The sequence below is a fragment of the Grammomys surdaster genome, unplaced genomic scaffold, assembly GCF_004785775.1.
Source record: "Grammomys surdaster isolate TR1022 unplaced genomic scaffold, NIH_TR_1.0 165, whole genome shotgun sequence".
NCBI classification, from domain to species: domain Eukaryota; kingdom Metazoa; phylum Chordata; class Mammalia; order Rodentia; family Muridae; genus Grammomys; species Grammomys surdaster.
In genome coordinates, this window is record NW_021604613.1 from 13368020 (window position 1) to 13387248 (window position 19229).

A 19229-nucleotide genomic window follows, 5' to 3' on the forward strand; every position below is an offset into this window, starting at 1 on the left:
TACGGTTTTTACAAATATTGTTTATTTTAATGAAGCTGGTACAGACAATGTCCCTTGAAAACCCATGTCCCAGGCCAAAAAGTACAAACAGAATCAAAAGGAGCAGTGTCTGTTGTGTACACTTCTGTATGAGTAACTTTATTAACTGCTGATGAAAATTAGAACTTTCCTGGGATCTTCTGACAATACCGTCTTGCTCAAGACACTTTCTTTCTCTCCAGTGAAGCCACCTTTGGAGTTAGCTGTTACTCTCACTCTATCTGTCATCTTGACTACAAACATGATGTTCTTCTTTTGGTCCATACCCTCAGATTTTATGAGGAAAGGTCACTTTCCACAGTTCAGTTCTCTGAAAAATTTCCATCTCCCACTGAAAATCACAGTCCAGGAGTGAAGCAACCACATGCTGGAACTTCAGAGCCAATCGAAAGGTCATAGGAAAGCTCCATTTGTTGATCTTTTTATCATCACAAACCTGAAAATGCACAGTCCTGAAAAGGGTGGCCTCTCTGTGCACACATGAAATTTCTTAAAAGAAGAAGGGCAATATTAAGGGAGCTGAGGTCTGATCACCAAAAATCAGCACAACAAAAACAACCAATAATGAATATTGAACACTAGAATTCAGATTACCAGATATTCTAAGAGATGGAGTGCCAGTATTCAATTTTCATTTTGAACACCACATTACAAAAGAACTATTTTTAAAAATAAAAAAGGATTGAGGGAAAAGGAAAAAATAAAAAATAAAAAGAATTATCTAAACCGTCGAGTGACCCCCCGTTTGTTCCTGATAAACTTCAATCACATCTTCTTCCTCCATTCCCAGCTGAAAGAAAAGAAAAATATGTTAATATTAGACTATAAAAGCATTATTTTTATATTGGCTGCAATTAGGTTGCCACTATTTTAAGGTACAAGAAGAAATGTATGTCATCTACAATTAATAAGCCTCTAGAATTGAAAAGTGTAGCCTGGCAGTAGTGGCACACGCCTTTAATCCCCACCACTTGGGAGGCAGAGGCAGGCAGATTTCTGAGTTCGGGGCCAGCCTAGTCTACAGAGTGAGTTCCAAGACAGCCCGGGCTATAAAGAGAAACCCTGTCTCAAGAAACCAAAAAAAAAGTGTTCTTCTGTGATGCTGATGCTAACACCTGGCAGCTGAAATCAGAGTATAAGGAGTTCAAGGCCATCTTCAGTTAGTTTCAAACCAGCCTTGGCTACATGAGATTGTCTCAAAAAAAAAAAAAAAAAAAAAACTGGAGAAAGACAGGCATGGTGGTGTGTGGCTTAATCCACTGTTCAAAAGCCAGAGGCAGGCAGATAGATTTCTGTGAGTTTGAGGCAGCCTGTCTATATTTTGAGTTCCAGGACAAGGATACATAGTGAGAAAAAAAACTTAAAAAACTCAAAAGCAACAACAACAAAAACCTGTCTCAAAAAACTTAAGAGCAACAACAGCAACAAAAAAATAGGATTTACACAGCTTGTACAAACCCAAGAGATTGTTCTAGCACAGACTAGAAGGCAAGGAAATAGGAGAGGAAGGAGGGCAAGGGAGGGGAGGGAGAAGGAAAGGGAAGGATGACAGGGGAAAAGGGGGAAGGGAGGGAAGGAGAAAGAGGGGAGAGAAGAGGAAAGAAGGAAAGAAAGGGGGAGAAGAGAGAACAGGAAGAAAAGAGAAAGGTAAGGGGAGTAGGCAAGGCAAGGGGGAGAAAAGGAGGAGGGGGGAAGAGGAAGAAAAGGGAGGGGAGGGAAAGCAGAGGCATAAGGTCCTTTCCTACTATTTTGTCTACTCAATTATTCACCTGAAACTATTTCACATTCCAGTTTATTCATTATTTATTCATACAGATATATTTTTAGCAACTTTTAAAGTCCATGAAAAAACTTAGAGTTTTAGTTGGATAAATGCTGCCCTGAGGATCCATTCCTAAGTGGTTTGTTGTTGTTGTTGTTTGAGAAGGGTTTCTCTATGTAACCTTTGCTTTTCTAGAACTCATTCTGCAGCCTCAAATTTACAGAGATACACCTGCCTCTGGAGTACTGGAATTAAAGGCATGTGCCCAGCTTCCTAATTTGTGCTTTAATAGTGATCTAACACAAGTTATCTGCTGCTGTTTAATAATTCCAGTTTGATAAAACGAAGGGAAGGAGGGGAAAAGGGGAAGCTAAAACATAAAACATAAAGTCATTAATGCTTTGTCCCAAATGGTGTGGGAAGAAGCAAGGGAAACATGGGCACACCAACACAAAGAGATTAAACAAAGAAATTAGGTAAAATTAGGTAAGGAAGAGATTTTGTTTTAAATTCTGTACTTATAACTTCTCTGTAAGCTAAAAAATACTTCAAAATAAAATCTTTAAAATGTGAAGAAAAGCCGGGCGTTGGTGGCGCACGCCTTTAATCCCAGCACTTGGGAGGCAGAGGCAGGCGGATTTCTGAGTTCGAGGCCAGCCTGGTCTACAGAGTGAGTTCCAGGACAGCCAGGGCTATACAGAGAAACCTTGTCTCGAAAAACCAAAAAAAAAAAAAATGTGAAGAAAAGTCAAGAACAACACAGGTACCAAGTTGAAGGGATTCAAAATGGCCAATATCTAAAGGACAGCCACACATTTTCTGTGTAACCCTAGCTGTCCTTGAACTCATTCTGTAGATCAGGCTGGTCTCCAACTCAAGAGATTAGCCTACCTTTGCCTCCAGAGTACTGGGATTAAAAGTGAGTACCATCACCACCTAGACAACCAAACTTTTTTTTTTTTTTTTTTTTTTTTGGTTCTTTCAAGACAGGGTTTCTCTGTGTAGCCCTGGTTGTCCTGGAACTCACTCTGTAGACCAGGCTGGCCTCAAACTCAGAAATCCACCTGCCTCTGCCTCCCAAGTGCTGGGATTAAAGGCGTGCGCCACCACTGCCCGGCCAGCCGAACATTTTCAAGAAATCTTTTCAGGTCACTGGTTAATTCAAATGGAAAGGGCAACTGTGTTGCCTATTCTTGGTTGTCAACTTGACATCTGGAATTAACTAAAACCCAGTCAGCCAGCCACAACTGTGAGAGATTTTTAGTCTTCTGAAATAGTCATCTTAAGTCTTTAATCTGGATCTCAGGTTTTTTTGTTTTTTACTTTTTTTTTTCCCGTTATTTTTTCTTTTATGTGTATGGATGTTTTGCTTATATGTACATCTGTGCACCATGTGCATGAAGCACCCTCAGAGGCCAGAAGAGAGTGTTGTATCCCTTGGAACTAGAGATTATAAGTCTCCATGTGGGTGATTGGAATAGAACCTAGGTCCACTGGAAGAACAGCCAGTGTTCTTAACTGTTGAGCCATCTCGCCAGACCCATGTTCTTTTGATTTTTTGAGACAGCATTTCTCTATGTAATCCAAACTGTCCCAGAACTTGCTATACAGACCTACTCTGCCCTCTGACTCAGAGATCTGCCTGTGTCTGCACTATGCCCAGTTTAGCTTAATCTGGATCTCTGTAGGTAGAAAGATCTACCTTTAATATGTGCCACACCAGCCGGGCAGTGGTGGTGCACGCCTTTAATCCCAGCACTTGGGAGGCAGAGGCAGGCGGATTTCTGAGTTCGAGGCCAGCCTGGTCTACAGAGTGAGTTCCAGGACAGCCAGGGCTACACAGAGAATCCCTGTCTCAAAAAAAAAAAAAAAACAAAAAACAAAGCTAACATCACTCTTAATAGGAAGCAGGGTTAGGGGTTGGGGGATAGGCACTTGAGAGGCAGAGGCAGGTGGATCTCTGTGAGTTCAAGGCAAGCAAGGGCTCTGGAGAACCTGTCTCCAAAAACAAACAAACAAAAAACACAGCAGTGGTTGAACATGCCTTTAATCCCAGAACTCAGGAAGCAGTGGCAGGTGAATCTCTCAGTACAATGCCAGCCTGGTCTACAGAGAGTTCTTCTAGAAAGGCAGTGCTACACTACACAGAGAAACCCTTCTGCGTGCGTGCGTGCGTGCGTGCGTGCGTGCGTGCGTGCGTGCGTGCGTGCGTGCGTGCGTGCGTGCGTGCGTGTTACCTGCATGTATGTATATGTATCATGTTTGTGTCTGGTAGCCAAAGAAGTCAGAAGAGGGTATCATATCCCTTAGAACTGGAGTTGCAGATAGTTACGAACCATCCATCATGTGGGTCCTGGGAACTGAAACCAGGTCCTCTGCAAGAGCAAAAAGTACTTGCAACCTCTGAACCCCAAGGGAAAAATATCTTTTGTCCCTAGGCTGTTGAACTGGGCAATGAACCCACCACAGGATGCCCACAGTAGAGAGAAATGGCTCCTACATATGCATCATGACCCTTATGGACCCCATGTGTGCATTCAGACGCACATACACATTAATAAGTTATTTAAATATAAATTCAAAAAACTGTTATTTTTTTAACCTCTTTTTTGGTACTAGGGACACAAACATACTAAGTACATGTTCTACCACTGAGCTATGATCCCAATCCATTTTATCCAAAACCTTATTTCAAATTTTCTCATACTTACTTCTTTCGGAGTATGATTATCAGCAATTCTCTGACCTTCAAAGAGAAACCTGAGTGAATTCATTGGAACTCCCTAAAAGGAGGAAAAAGAAAATGTGTATAAAAATCGTAGGTTATTAGTAACTATGACAAAACCAAAAAAGAAACAGCATGAAACAAGCAAGCGTCATATACCAAGTACTACTTTATATACATTCTTGATGTTCTTTGCAAAGACTCAGAAGGTTACTTCCTCATCTTCATTTTAACAACTAGGGAACTTAAGACCTACAGATAAGAGGAGCTAGCAAGAATTTCAGCTCAAAACGATTGATGAGCCTGTTCTCTAACCACTACTGTGTTCATTTTCCCCTTAAGTCTCAGCTAGCATAAAAGGAAATAAGGACCTGGATATGCTTTCCAGCTTCTAACTATACAAACAAAACTGATTTTAAACATTCAATCCAAAGAATTTGGTAATGCAAAAGAAACAGCTATGTAAGGCAGAGCAATATGTGTGTGTATGCACACACAAACACACCAGGTTAAGTCTAAATGCTACAAAAGATGTTTATATTTATCAACCATTTTAATATGATAGCTAAAGGGGAGATGACTCTTTAAAAGAAAGTAACTTTACAAGAAAATATGAATCAAGAATGACCTATTAAAGGGCTAGAGAAATAGCTCAGTGGTTAAGAGGATTGGCTGTTCTTTCAGAGGACTCAGGTTCAATTCCCAGCACTCACATGGCAACTATCTTAATTCCAGTCCTGAGGGAATCCAATGCCTACTTCCAGCATCTGAGGGCACTATCGACATAATGCACAGACATACGTGCAGGGAAAAGTCCATAAGTAAAATTTAATTAAAACAACAACAACAACAAAAAAAAAAACCTAAACTTTTATCTGTGAGTGTTTAAACACTATAGCTGAAACAAACTACAAAGAAATTAAAATATACAAGTGTGGTGACACCCAGCAAAAGGCAAAAGATCTCTGAATTCCAGGCTAGCTTGGTCTACATAGTGAGTTCCAGGACAGCCAACGGCTATGCAGAGAGACTCTGTCTCAAAACAATTCAATCTTGGTTATCTCTATGTATTGTTTTTTAACTTGCTTTTAGTTTTATAAGACAGGATTTCATACAACTCAGGCTGGCCTCAAATTTCTTACATAGTAGAAAATAACCTTGACCTCTTGACCACATCACCCTATCAGTGTTGGTGTATCCCACCACACCCAGCATAAAATACATTCTTACATCCAATTTTATTCCTATGTATTTATGTATGTATGTATGAATGAATGCATGTATGAATGTATTTGAGACAGCGTCTCATTATGTAGCCCTGGCTGTCCTGGAATATTTTACATAGCTGAAGATGATCTGGAACATTTTACCCAATTTTTATTATTTGTAAGTATAAAATGTGTGAATGTAGACAACTAAACAGATACTTTTAAAGGAGTTAATTCCTAGAAATTATCTTGAAATATGTTTGAAAACATGATATATAATTAGACACAATCTATATTATGTATAAAAAAGTAAATACTTGGTTTTTTTATGTATGTGTTTTGCCTGCTTATATGTCTGTGTACCATGTATGTGTCGTCCCCACAAGAGGCCATCAGATCCTCTAAAACTGGATTTGCAGATGGTTGTGAGCCACCAAGTGGGTGTTGGGAATTGAACCCAGGTCCCTTGGAAGAGCAGTAAGTGCTCTTAAGTCCTGAGCTATATTTCCAGCCCCAAGAAAATATATTAAGTATAGATTTAAATTTGAAATGTAGGCTAAAGCTCATGGTTAGAAGAACAGGGAAATATTGCTGTAATCACCTAAAAGGCTTGCTTCCTTCACTGTTGTATACCAGATGCAAACCATCCAGACAAAAATCTCACCTGAGCAGTCAGTAAAAATGAGTTACTTTCAAATTATTTCTATATTCTATTAATTCAAATTCTGAAATGGGTCACAAGAAGCAAAGATAACATTGGGTGTTTTCCTTAAGTTCCTAACGGTGAAAACAGAATGTCTTTTGGCAAAGTACTATATTTAATGTCAAAATATACAAACCTGTCTTTGACAGTATGATTCTTTGAGTTTCTTGAGATGCGTTGTCATTTTCACTTTGAAATGTATCTCACTGCTATCCTAAGAAGATAAAGAAAACATTTGTCTACACTACTTAGTTAACTTGAACCAAATTATTTAGTTATGCCTTGTCAATTAAAGTTTTCCACCAAAATATTCTTTTTAGCATTCCTAACTAGTTTCATTATAGCAATCTAATCAAATTCCAAATAACTTCTTAGCAACCCATTAAAAAAATTAATATAACAGAGATGTTTTGGTATCAAAATTATTAATATAAATTTGTGTATCAAAGAATGCATTCCTTCATGACAGCATATCCATCAAAATACTGCAAAAAAAAAAAAAAAATGAGCCAGGCGGTGGTGGCGCACACCTTTAATCCCAGCACTTGGGAGGCAGAGACAGGCGAATTTCTGAGTTCGAGGCCAGCCTGGTCTACAGAGTGAGTTCCAAGACAGCCCAGGCTATAAAGAGAAACCCTGTCTCGAAAAACCAAAACAAAATAAATAAATAAGTTAATAAATAAAAATGAGCCATCACAAACCCTCATAAGTAACCCCCCCCAAAAAAACATACTCTTCCATTCATACCAACTAAAGTGTCCCTAAAGGTGGTCAAACCTAGAAGAAAAATATAAACTTTAACATAGAAAATGTTTTTCTACCATGAAGTGACTCATTGAAGCTGGTTTCTCTAACATAAATAAAAACTTTAGTAATTTAAACTGAAGGTCTGGGGCTAAGCTGCCAAGTATAGTACTTGTCTTAGATTCAATCCCCAGCATCCTTTCTACTGAAACAATTTGTTTAACTACAGATACTTTTCTTCTAGAAAGAAAGAGAGAGAGAGAGAGAGGGAGGGAGGGAGGGAGGGAGGGAGGGAAGGAAGGAAGGAAGGAAGGAAGGAAGGAAAAAATATAGAGCAATGGAATAAAAAATAAACTATACATATAGTTGATTTTTGCAATCTCTCTGCCGAGACAGTTTAATATAAAAAGGAGCCTTTGTGATACTGTAGGTTGAAGCCAGACCTATATGCTAGGAAACTATTCTACCCCTGAGCTTATATTCAGTCACTTTATTTTTTAATTTCTTGATGTTTAATATAATTACATCATTTTTCCCTTTCCTCTATCCAACCATCCTATACACCTCCTCTTACTTTCAAATTTATGGCCTCTCACTTTTTAAAAAAAAGTTTGGTTTATGTTTTTAATATTTATTTATTTATTTTATATGAGCACACTGTAACTGTTTACAGACACACCAGAAGAAGGCATAAGATCCCATTACAGATGGTTGTGAGCCATCATGTTGTTGCTGGGAACTGAACTCAGGACCTCTGGAAGAGCATTCAGTCCTCTTAACCACTGAGCCATCTCTCCAGCTCCTCTCACTTTTCTTTAATCACTTTTATACACATGCACACATATATAATCTAATCTTAAACAGATAAACAGAATCTGCTTAGTCTGTATAATGCTACTTGTATCTATATGATTTTAGGACTGACCACTTGGTATTGGATTGAGGGGAGGTGAGTTCTTCCCTGGAAAAGACTATTTCTCCCACTCTCAAAATTATTTATTTGCCTGTAATTTTTTGTGAAATGGTCCCATGAGAGTTCCCCCTTCCATGCAAGAATGCCTCGGTGTCATCCTCATTCCGGTCTTCTTTAGGCAGCCATATTGAGACTTCATCTTAGGCAGGCTTTGAAACTGAGATCCTTTTAACTTAAAGTCAAGTAGCTGGAATTACAGGCCTAACTAGGCTCAGAAAAGATGCTCTTTTTAACTAATGGCCTAGGAAAACACTCATGCTGGTCTGAAACTCAGAGATCTGCCTGCCTCTGCCCCCAAGTGCTGCCAGTAAAGGCAGGCAAAAAAACTGAAAACATAAACCAAAGCTAAGAGGAAGTATCTGCTAATCACATACCTAAAAAAACATTTACTACCCAGCATGTATTTTTTTAAATAACTTAAAAGTAAAAATACAGCCGGGCAGCAGTGGCGCACGCCTTTAATCCCAGCACTTGGGAGAGGCAGGCAGATTTCTGAGTTCGAGAGTTCGAGGCTAGCCTGGTCTACAGAGTGAGTTCCAGGACAGCCAGGGCTACACAGAGAAACCCTGTCTCGAAAAAAAAATAAATAAATAAAAATAAAATAAAAATACATCTTTTAAAATAGGTTAACAGCTAAAATAGGTTAAAATACACATTTTCCTAAGAAAAAGTATAAAGGTACTCAAAAGGCAGAGTTGCCCTGCCTTCTGGAACCCTCCAGAAGAAACACCTTGGATTGCAGTTCAGAGTCTCCAGAAAGGTCTTAAGGAGCACATATCTTGCACAGTACCTGAGATTGTCAAGCACTATGTATGGCACCTCACAACTACCTGTAATTCCAACTCTTCTGGGGGATCTGATACCTCTGGCCTCACTACATACCTGCACTCAAATGCAGACACACAGACATACACAATTTTTTCTTTAAAAAAAATTTAGTGAGATACAGCACCTGCCTGTTTTCTTTTTGTTTGGTTGGTTTGGTTTTGTTTTTTTGTTGTTGTTGTTTTTAACAAAATCTCAATCATTTGATTTAACCAATAAAAACTCAGGAGCCAGACGCTGAAGGAGAAGCCTGCTGGCTCAGACTCAAGACACAGAGAAAGAACCCAGCTGACCTTCTTTCTCAGCCAACATCCCACCAGCAAATACTCTTCTCATGATGTCTCAAACAATCTTTTCAAAATGAATGTCCCTCCCTCCTACTTCCTTTGCATCTCCCTATCCATTCTCCTGACTCCCCCTTACTCTCTCTTTTTTTTTCCTTAAAAATGCTATGTTAACTGCCTATCAACTGGTTACTTGCTCATCTCATGGCCCATGTTTGACTCGATTTAATACTGTTTACAATATTGAAGCAGAAAGTTACTGAATTAAAGGTGTGTGCTAAGGCTGAGCCACACCACAACTAAAAATAGGTTTTCCGGTAAATAGCACAATCTCAGAGTTCATAGTGTGATCAAATATCCTGCAACATTTCCCCCCTTTTATCTAAATAAAGGTTTTAACTCTAACAGAGTATAAAACTATCTACTGAATATAATGAAGCTATTTCTGTCAAGCTTTCCACAACATCCAGCTTGGTTGTATTTGGCAGTAATAGGATTAAGAATTTTATAGTTCAAAGTTTTATAAAATGTTCATGTCAGTCTCATATGAACTCAGCATTTTGGACGTCCTGAGCAGTTTGTAGTCAGAAGGTGATCTTGAGTGGTGATCAGCTTGGTGGCAATCCTGGCTAGTTAGAACCCGCCAGTCAACCCAAAGGCAGAAGAAATACAGGTGCCAACTCTAGTCCAGGGCTCAGAGCCAGGGTTTCAGATCATCGAGCTGGAGGTGGGGGGATACTATGTAGCCAATTCACTTTTTCTTGGGACATATTCTCTTAATGATCCTGTCCTTTTTCTTCAGATGTTTCACTTGTCCAATGGTCTCCAGATTCCTTAGTTGGATGCTTTTATTCTCCTAGAAAGATAAACAAACCCTGCCCCAACCCTAACTCTAAGGGGTTCCATTTTTGGTAGGTTATATCTTTCCTAATGAAAAAAAAAAAATTTTTTTTTTTTGGTTTTTTATTTTTTTTGGTTTTTCCGAGACAGGGTTTCTCTGTATAGCTCTGGCTGTCCTGTCACTCTGTAGACCAGGCTGGACTCGAACTCAGAAATCCGCCTGCCTCTGCCTCCCAAGTGCTGGGATTAAAGGCGTGCGCCACCACCGTCCGGCGAAAAAATATTTTTGACAACAGAAAAAGTATTATATATTCAAGGTTTAAATGTATTTATTTTTAGATCACAAAAGACATTCACTTTGAATTTCAACCTGCCTTTTGCAAGCAGCTTTTAAATTTAAATCACTGTAACTTTTTTTTGTTTGTTTTGTTTTTCGAGACAGGGTTTCTCTGTATAGCACTGGCTGTCCTGGAACTCACTCTATAGACCAGGCTAGCCTCGAACTCAGAAATCCGCCTGCCTCTGTCTCCCAAGTGCTAGGATCAAAGGCGTGCGCCACCACTGCCCGGCAAATCACTGTAATTCTTATGTGGCTGCTTCCCCTTCCAAGTGTTGGCATTACAGGTGTGTGCTCCCAAGTTCTGAGGTGTGAATCATCACCTGGCTATGAATTCCTTGTAATAATTATTCTCATAGTATTGTCCTGGTTTAATTTGGTTCTCCATTACCCCTTATTTTTTAGTGTTAGTTAGGGGTAAACGTCCAAGTTTTTGTATTATATGTATAATCTATCATTCTTGCTGATTTATTCCAAATCTGTTCACTGGCAAATTTTAATATTCTAGTCTTAATTAAACATGATGTCAATTTGTCCACTATTTCATTATTTTCTGGCCATTTTGTCTCTTACCTATATGAGCTACATAAAATTTGATGTCTTTGCTAAGTTTTGCTAGATTTTGTCATTTTCAATGATAGCTCCTATGACCAGGTATCTTTGCCATTTTATCTGCCAGTTGGTGGTTTTCCATTTTGATGATCTATACCATTGCACACACACCATGAATTGGAGAAAACAGAGATCTCCCTTTTGCATTCCTGGTTGTTTATCTTATAGCCAATAGTGCTATGCTAATTTTGTAGTTCCTTCCTCATTATTGGCCATTCCATCCCAAGTCTATAGGCTGTCACTTTCCATTAGTTTCTATTCCATCAATCGTTGATAAATCATCAGTAAACATGCATTAGCCAAATGTGACCATTCCTTCAGTCCCCACACTTCAATAGTTGCCTCTTTGGGGGAAAGGAGGGGCGGTTTAGGAATGGGGATCATAGGCAACTGAGATATTTCCTCAGTGCCCCTTTGCTACCACATTCTGATCATGAAAGAATTCAGTTACGTACCAGTTCCACTGTTAATACCTTTCCTTCCATGGCTGAGCTTACAAAGGACTCTGCCTTTAAATGGATTCAATCCATGATTGTATGACAATGGTTGGCAATGACTGAGTATAAGGTTCTCCATACCTCATAAAATGCCCAGTTTTGTTTCTCAAAGAAAGAGTATCTCTATATATGGAAAGTATTTGCAATAGAAGCAAACGAGCAAATATTAGTGGGCTCCTTTTTGCTTTATGAAGAGTCCCATCTGGTTCAATATTGGTCAGGGTTGCAAGCATGGAGATGAGCTTACTGATAGTCACAAAAGCTGTTCTTTATTCCTGTCCCCATTGAAAATTAGCTGCCCTTTTCCTGTAGAGGTTTTTATAACAACCTGTAAATATGATTTGTGATTTCTCTAATGTGTAATCATACCAATTAGGAGATGTATCTGAGTTTTGTCCCTGGGTGGTGGGATTAAAGGTGTGTACCACCCACCACCTTGTTCACTGTAACACAGATCTGCCTGTCTCAGGTGGTATTAAAAGCATGGGTTACCATTGCCCTCCTCAATATTTTATCTTAGCTCCAAGTCATTCCAACTCTTAGAGATTTAGAAAAAAAGTTAGACCGCTAGTAATCCTTTGAATTTCTTAAAACATTTTTAAATCTCTTTTTTAAAAAAGATTTATTTATTTATTTGTTTATTTAATGCATATGAGTACATGGTAGTTGTCTTCAGACACACCAGAAAATGGAGTCAGACCCCATTACAGATGGTTGTGAGCCACCATGTGGTTGCTGGGAATTGAACTCAGGACCTCTGGAAGAGTAGTCAGTGCTCTTAACCTCTGAGCCATCTCTCCAGCCCCATTTTAAATCTCTTAACTGTGGTTTTAATACCAAACCAAAAAAAAAAAAAATATCCTTTTTATTTAAGAAGAAAACTCAAAAGCATTTCATGCCAGTAAGGCAATTGTGCCTTTGGTAAATTACCAGTCAAAAATATTTTTTATTTTTATTTTTTCATGCTGGATCAAATGAAAGGTGTTTGTTAGTCTTTTTTAAAGTTAGTTTGGACTGAACGACCAAGCTGTCTGATGAACTGAACTATAGCCTCTCCTTATTCGGGAGACTTCTATTCGAATCTAATCTTTATCAATATAGATGGTATATAGCTTTTCTTCTCCCATGGAAACAAAGACGAAACCTCTTCTGCAACCTAACACATATCCAGGTTTCCTTCTGAGGTCAATACATCTTTAAAATGTACAGGGGGCTGGAGAGATGGCTCAGCAGCTAAGAGCACTGCCTGCTCTTCCAGAGTTCCTGAGTTCAATTCCCAGCAACCACATGGTGCCTCACAACTATTTGTAATAGGATCTGATATCCTGCAGGTGTGTCTGAAGACAGCTACAGTGTACTCATATAAATAAAAATAATTTTTTAAAAAAATAAAATATAGACAGACATACAGATAGACAGATGGGCCGTTTTTTCTATTTTCCAATGTCACTCCACAGCTATTGTTCCTTTCTTCATTAGCATTTTAAAAATAAGTTAAAAAGCACTGTGTAGTCTGTCTCTGCAGGTCTTTATTACCCCTTTCTGTTTATTAACCATATCCTTTAAAGTGAGATTGGATTTTTTTTTTTAGATTTATTTAGTTTATGTATATGAGTACACTGCAGCTGTCTTCAGACACATCAGAAGAGGAAGTCAGATCACATCACAGATGGTTGTGAGCCACCATGTGGTTGCTGGGAATTGAACTCAGGATCTTTGGAAGAGTAGTCAGTGCTCTTAACAATGGAGCCATCTCTCCAGCCAGAGATTAGATTTTTCTATAACTGCTTGTCCTGCAGGATTGTGTGGTATGCCTATAATATGCTTTCTGTTGTAATATGCAATAAACTTTCATTTTACTAAAGATATATGCTGAAGCATTGTTAGTCTTAATTTGTACAGGTATCTCCATAACAGCCATAACTTCCAACAAGTGTGTAATTACAGAATCAGCCTTTCCAGAACTTAAAGCAGTTGCCCATTGAAATCCTAAATGTGTGTCAATGGTATGGTGTACATACTTTAATTTTCCAAAGTTTACAAAATGAAACACATCCATTTGCCAAAGTTCATTTCTTTGGATACCTTTTGGGTTATTCCCTGCAGGTAATGAAGTTTGGTTATACAAAGAACGAAGACATTTCCTTAAAATTTCATTGTTGGACTATTTAACATTCCTTATGGAAGAACTTTCCAATACCTTTTAACAGGTTGATCATTATCATTAAGTATTTGCCTGTAAAGGCAAATATTTCTTTATCCTATTCTTGTAAAGGTATAGTTTTAAAAAAAAAACAGTCTTTTAAATCAATAATTATTATAAACTATCCCTTAGGGAAAGGGAATGCCGGGTTGTAAAGAGCCCACTGGCTGAATCGCCTTATTTATGGCTCTTAAATCTGTTAACATTGTCCATTTTCCAGATTACTTTTTAATAACAAAACTTAGATTGGTTGATTCTTCAATAATTTGAGCATTTAGCTGCTCTTGTACTGACTGTTCTAGTGCCTGTAATTGGTCTGATGTCAAGGGCCATTGTTCCACCCACACAGGTTTGTCAGTTGATCATTTTAAAGGTAGGACAATTAGTACCTTTGAAAGACCAACAACTGTCGTGTCCTATTTATGTACAACCTGAATGGTCTGTGACTGTAATGTATTTTATGTATGAGTGTTCTATCTCCTTGTATACCTGCATGCCAGAAAAGGTCACCAGATCACATTATATATGGTTGTAAGGGGTAGTTCTAATGCTAAGGTCCTGTTCCCTGATCGGTTCTTAATCAATCAATAAAGAAGCCAGGGACCAATTGTTGGGTGGAAGGAAAGAGGCGGGACTTCTGGAATCCTGCAGGCAGGCTAAGAGACAAAGGAAGAAGAGGGATTTCGACATGCTTCAGAGGGAGAAAGGTGACCAGCCATGTGAGATCTCAGGCAGAGCGGCCTTAGGCCTCTTCCCCTGGTAGAAGATTAGGAATGCAACTAAGCTGAGGGCAGTTTGGGGTTGTTGAAAAAGGAGAGGTAATCAAGACACTAAGCTAAGGGCAGATTAAGAGGTGCTGAGCTAAGACTATTGAGAAAGGCATGCTAGCTGTGACAGATCAGAAGTATCCAGCAATTGAGCCAATAAGGCAGGCTGAAATTAAGCTAAATGTATGTGCCTGTTTTTCATCCATGGATCCAATATTCTCTGGGCGGGAGCTGGTAGCATAGTCCTCCCAGAGCTTAAAGCAGGATAGTAGGAACTACACACAATGGATGGTTGTGAGCCACCATGTGGTTGCTGGGAATTGAACTCAGGACCTCTGGAAGAGCAGTCAGTGCTCTTAACTGCTGAGCCATCTCTCCAGTCTGATAATACCTTTTAATATTTTTCTCAGAACCATTCTTTATTTTACATTTTGTTTCTGAGATTGGAGGAATATTAATCTGTGTTTTCTATTGCTGCAACAAATCACATCCCCGTAAATTCATGGCTATATTAACCCCATACTGCTTTAATTTTCCTATTTGTCCTTCTGGCTCTACACTTCACCCATCTTGCACTTTGCTTCAGCTGAAATAAAGTTCCAATTCCTACAAGCTGAATATTTACCTCCTAAGGAGGTATCTGAATGCCAAGAATTCATGACATTATTGTTGCATCTGTTCCTGTGTCAACTTCTATTTCAATGCCATTTATTTCTATTTTAGCTTTGGTCTCTGATCATTTATAGCAGTCTGCCAACACACTTGCTTTCTAGTCTCTCCTGAATTTTTTGTTTTAGCTACTAAAGCTGTTCTGTGCTTGACTACATCCAGAGCAGTGTTTTCTACACACACACACACACAGTTTAGTCTTATGTGCATTGGTGTTCCTTCTGCATGTATGTTGGTAAGAGGGTGCCAGATTCACTGGAACTGGAGTTACAGACAGTTATAAACTGCTATACTGCCATGTAAAGTTCTGGGAATTGAACCAAGGGACCTCTGGAAGAGCGGCCAGTGCTCTTAACTTCCGAGCCATCTCTCCAGCTCAGAGCAGTGTTGTTTTTAACAACAGGCATTAAATCTTAATTGGTCTGTGGATGAGTTTCCCCAATGCTATCAGGGAATGACTGAATTGAATTTGATGTCAGGGTCTGTGGGCTAGGCCCCCTAGGGCATTCCCAATGGCAAAGGGTTGCCTTGCCTGTCTCTTGTTCTTCATTTATTAGTCCAATGCTAGCCATTGCATACTCCAGAAGGCTGAGGCCTTTTTGGATTATCTCTAAAAAACAGTGTTTCAGTGCACAGCTTGCCTACAATCCCTTTTCAAATGACCTTGCTTGCCACAATTAAAGCATCTAACATTTTGATTTTTTCTAAAATTTTTTAGAAATTATTTCTACCATCAGAGTACCATCATAAATGTAAGATGCAATATCAGCTATATTCTAATCCATTCATTTATTGGTGCTGATTTTGTCCTTAAAGGCCTAATCACACTTTTGCATCCTGAATTGGCATTTTCAAAAGCAAAAGATTCAACTTGTTACTATTCTATTTACAGCTGAAGTCAATCTTTTCAAAAAGTCATTGAAGGTTTCTTTGGGGTCTTGTATAATTTAATTAAGTACATGACTCAGATCTCTTTCCTGATTCTTCAACCTTTCCCCAAGCATTTAATGCTCCTAAACGACAAAATGCCAATAGCGTACTGACCTTCACCCAGCAACTGATCTTGGTTAATATTAATACCTCTAGCCCTATTTCATTGTCCTATGGCCTTCACTTCCTCTTTTCACCATGTTCATCATTGTAACTGAGGACCAGTTTCCAATATTGCTGTTGCCAAATCTTTCCAGTCTTAGGAGATAATTCTGAGTTGCCCATGGATTTAATATTTGTTTCACATAGGGTAAGTGCAAACCATAAAAAAATAACCACTTCCTTAAATCTCGTCAAATCTTGTCTATAGGATTCCATTCTTCATTCCATTCTTCATGACCTTGGGGGATGGGAGGGGGGAATGCCTATCATCTGATGGTAGGTCATGTATAGTAACTGGATAAACTAAGGTTGTTTTCTAACAGCCTTGGGCCACCCCTCTTCAGTTTCACCATGTGGTAGTATGGTAAGTGGTCTAAATTCCTCTGACTGTGTCTGAGTATTTTTCTTATTTTCATCTTTAAGTTTTTCTAAGGCCTGCATCTTATCAATTCATTTTTCATATTTGGCACAATTATCTTTTTTTTTTTTTTTGGTTTTTCGAGACAGGGTTTCTCTGTATAGCTCTGGCTGTCCTGGAACTCACTCTGTGGACCAGGCTGACCTCGAACTCAGAAATCCACCTGCCTCTGTCCCCCAAGTGCTGGAATTAAAAGGCATTCGCCACCACTGCCCAGCTGATATTTCCCATTTTTAATGTGGGAAAGAGTTTTCTTTTTAATACTACTTAACTTTCTCCTTTGAGGATTTCCCAGGTGTTATTAAATCTGATGGCTTCTCAGTTTGTCCACAGTTGACATGACTTCTCTGTCTGTGTGATTGTGCCACTCACTGGGGTGCTAAATGCCGTTTTATCATATGTTTTTACCAATGTAGACTTGGGAGCCAGATGTTGGGGTAAGTCTACTAGTTAAGAGAGGCAGAGAAAGCACTCAGTCAACTGTCCTCCTTAGCCAACATCCCACCAGCAATCCCCCTCTCTCACACTGTCTCAAACAACCTCCTTCAAACTGAATATCCATCTCTTCTACTTCCTGTACATCTCCCTATCCATCCTTATGTCTCCCTCTTACTCTCTCTGGCTTTTAATAATCCTATGTTTGCTTCCTGTTAACTGGTTGCTTGCTCATTTCTTGACCTATGTTTGGCTTTATTTAATACTGTTTATAATATTCAAGCAGAAAACTCCTTAATTAAAGATATGTGGTAAGGCTGAGACACACTACAATTAAAAAGAGGTTTTTCCAGTAAATAATACAATCTTGGGGTTTGCAGTGTGATCAAATATCCTGCAAAATTTGCTTTTAATCTCAGCACTCAAGAAAAACAGAAGCAGGCAGATCTGTGAGATCAAGGCCAGCCTGGTCTACTGAATGAGTTCCACACCTGACAGGACTTATACAGTGAAAACTTGTCTCAAAATAATAATGATAATGATGATGATAATAGTAGTGTCAGCAGCTAGACAGATAAGTCAGTGGTTAAGAGCACTGGCTTCTCTTTCAGAAGACCTTGGTTTGATTTCCCAGCAACCACATGGCAGCTCACAAACATCTATAACTACAGTTCCATGGATACCAGGCATACAAGTGCTACAAATGTAAATGCAGCCAAACACCCATACACATAAAATTTAAAAAATAAAATAAAAATATTTGAAAACAGAGAAGAGTGGAGGGAAAAGGAAAGGTTCAGTGGGTAAAATAGTACAAGCACAAGTTCAGATCCCAGTACAAACACTAAAAAAAAAATAAAAGCCAAGCTGAACTCCAGTGCTATGGGAAAGAGGAGGGAGCCCTGAAACTTGCTGGCCATAAGCCAGCTCCAGTGGTGAGAACCAGTCTCGGGGAATAAGGTAAAGAGTAAGAGCAGACACCTAAAATACCCTTCTCTGACTCCCACTATGTGATCATAAGCACATGCAACTGATCATGTTCAATTCAGGCACACACACCATACTCAAAGTAATAATAAAAAGGGTAAAAGGATGGCTGGTGATAAAAGAACACTTACCTGGCCAAGTGCCAGACCCTAGGTTCAATTCCCACAACTACCACCACTAACTATTACTAGAGCACACATACACAATGATCAAGGAAATGTATATATAAAATTCTCACAGTGGGGCACTCATCTCACAGTTAAAAGAATGTGGAGAAGTCTCATATTTTGATGGTAAGGATGTATTTCACTAATTCTGACCTTTTAAAAAAAGCAATGACATTCCAGATATGGTGGCACATGTATTAATTCCAGCACTTAGAGGGGGAAGCAGGTAGATCTCTATAGTTTGAAGCAAACCTAGTCTACCAAAGTGAGTTCAAGACCAAGCAAGGACTACACTGTAAGACCCTGTCTCAAAAACAAAAAAAAGCAACAGTATCAGCTTCTTTTACCTCCAACAGATTGATGTACAATAAGTGAAAACGCAATTTTTGTTTTGTTTTGTTTTGTTTTTCGAGAAAGGGTTTCTCTGAGTAGCCCTGGCTGTCCTGGAACTCACTCTGTAGACCAGGCTGGCCTCGGACTCTCAAACTCAGAAATCCGCCTGCCTCTGCCTCCCAAGTGCTGGGATTAAAGGCACACGCCACCACCGCATGGCTGAAAATGCAATTTTAAAATAACTTGCTTAACCTAGTATTTTTCCTATGTGTTCATATACTGGATGAATGTCAAAGCAGAAAAATAATAAAACTTACCTGTCCAATAACTTTGAGTTTAATGTATTCTCCTTCCTTCTTGTCACCTAAGTCCTCAGTTGAAGGTTTTGCCTCCTGAAAGAAATTTCCAGATTAAAGATTCCTAAATACAATAGTAATTACTTATGAACACTCATTAAGTTCCCCCAGGTAACAGACTCTGCACCTGAAAATACAGAGAGCATGTATTCCTCCACTACTCAATTATTATTCAAACTCCCCATTCACTGAAGAACAAGAAAGTTAAACCAGGCGTTTTGGTGCACGCCTTTAATCCCAGCACTTAGGAGGC

At 39.0% G+C, this 19229-nt stretch overlaps 1 protein-coding gene across 1 annotated transcript in view; it reads right to left on the reverse strand.

The window, feature by feature from the left end:
- Sumo1 (small ubiquitin like modifier 1) overlaps positions 1-19229 on the reverse strand; it is a 31964-nt gene continuing 12735 nt past the window's right edge. Inside the window, exons 2-5 of the mRNA XM_028765683.1 lie at positions 18938-19012; positions 6574-6651; positions 4513-4584; positions 1-829 (exon numbers count right to left, since the gene is read on the reverse strand). Coding sequence (XP_028621516.1) covers positions 761-829; positions 4513-4584; positions 6574-6651; positions 18938-19012 — 294 coding nt within the window. The 3' untranslated portion in view covers positions 1-760. The remainder of the gene's footprint in view (positions 830-4512; positions 4585-6573; positions 6652-18937; positions 19013-19229) is intronic.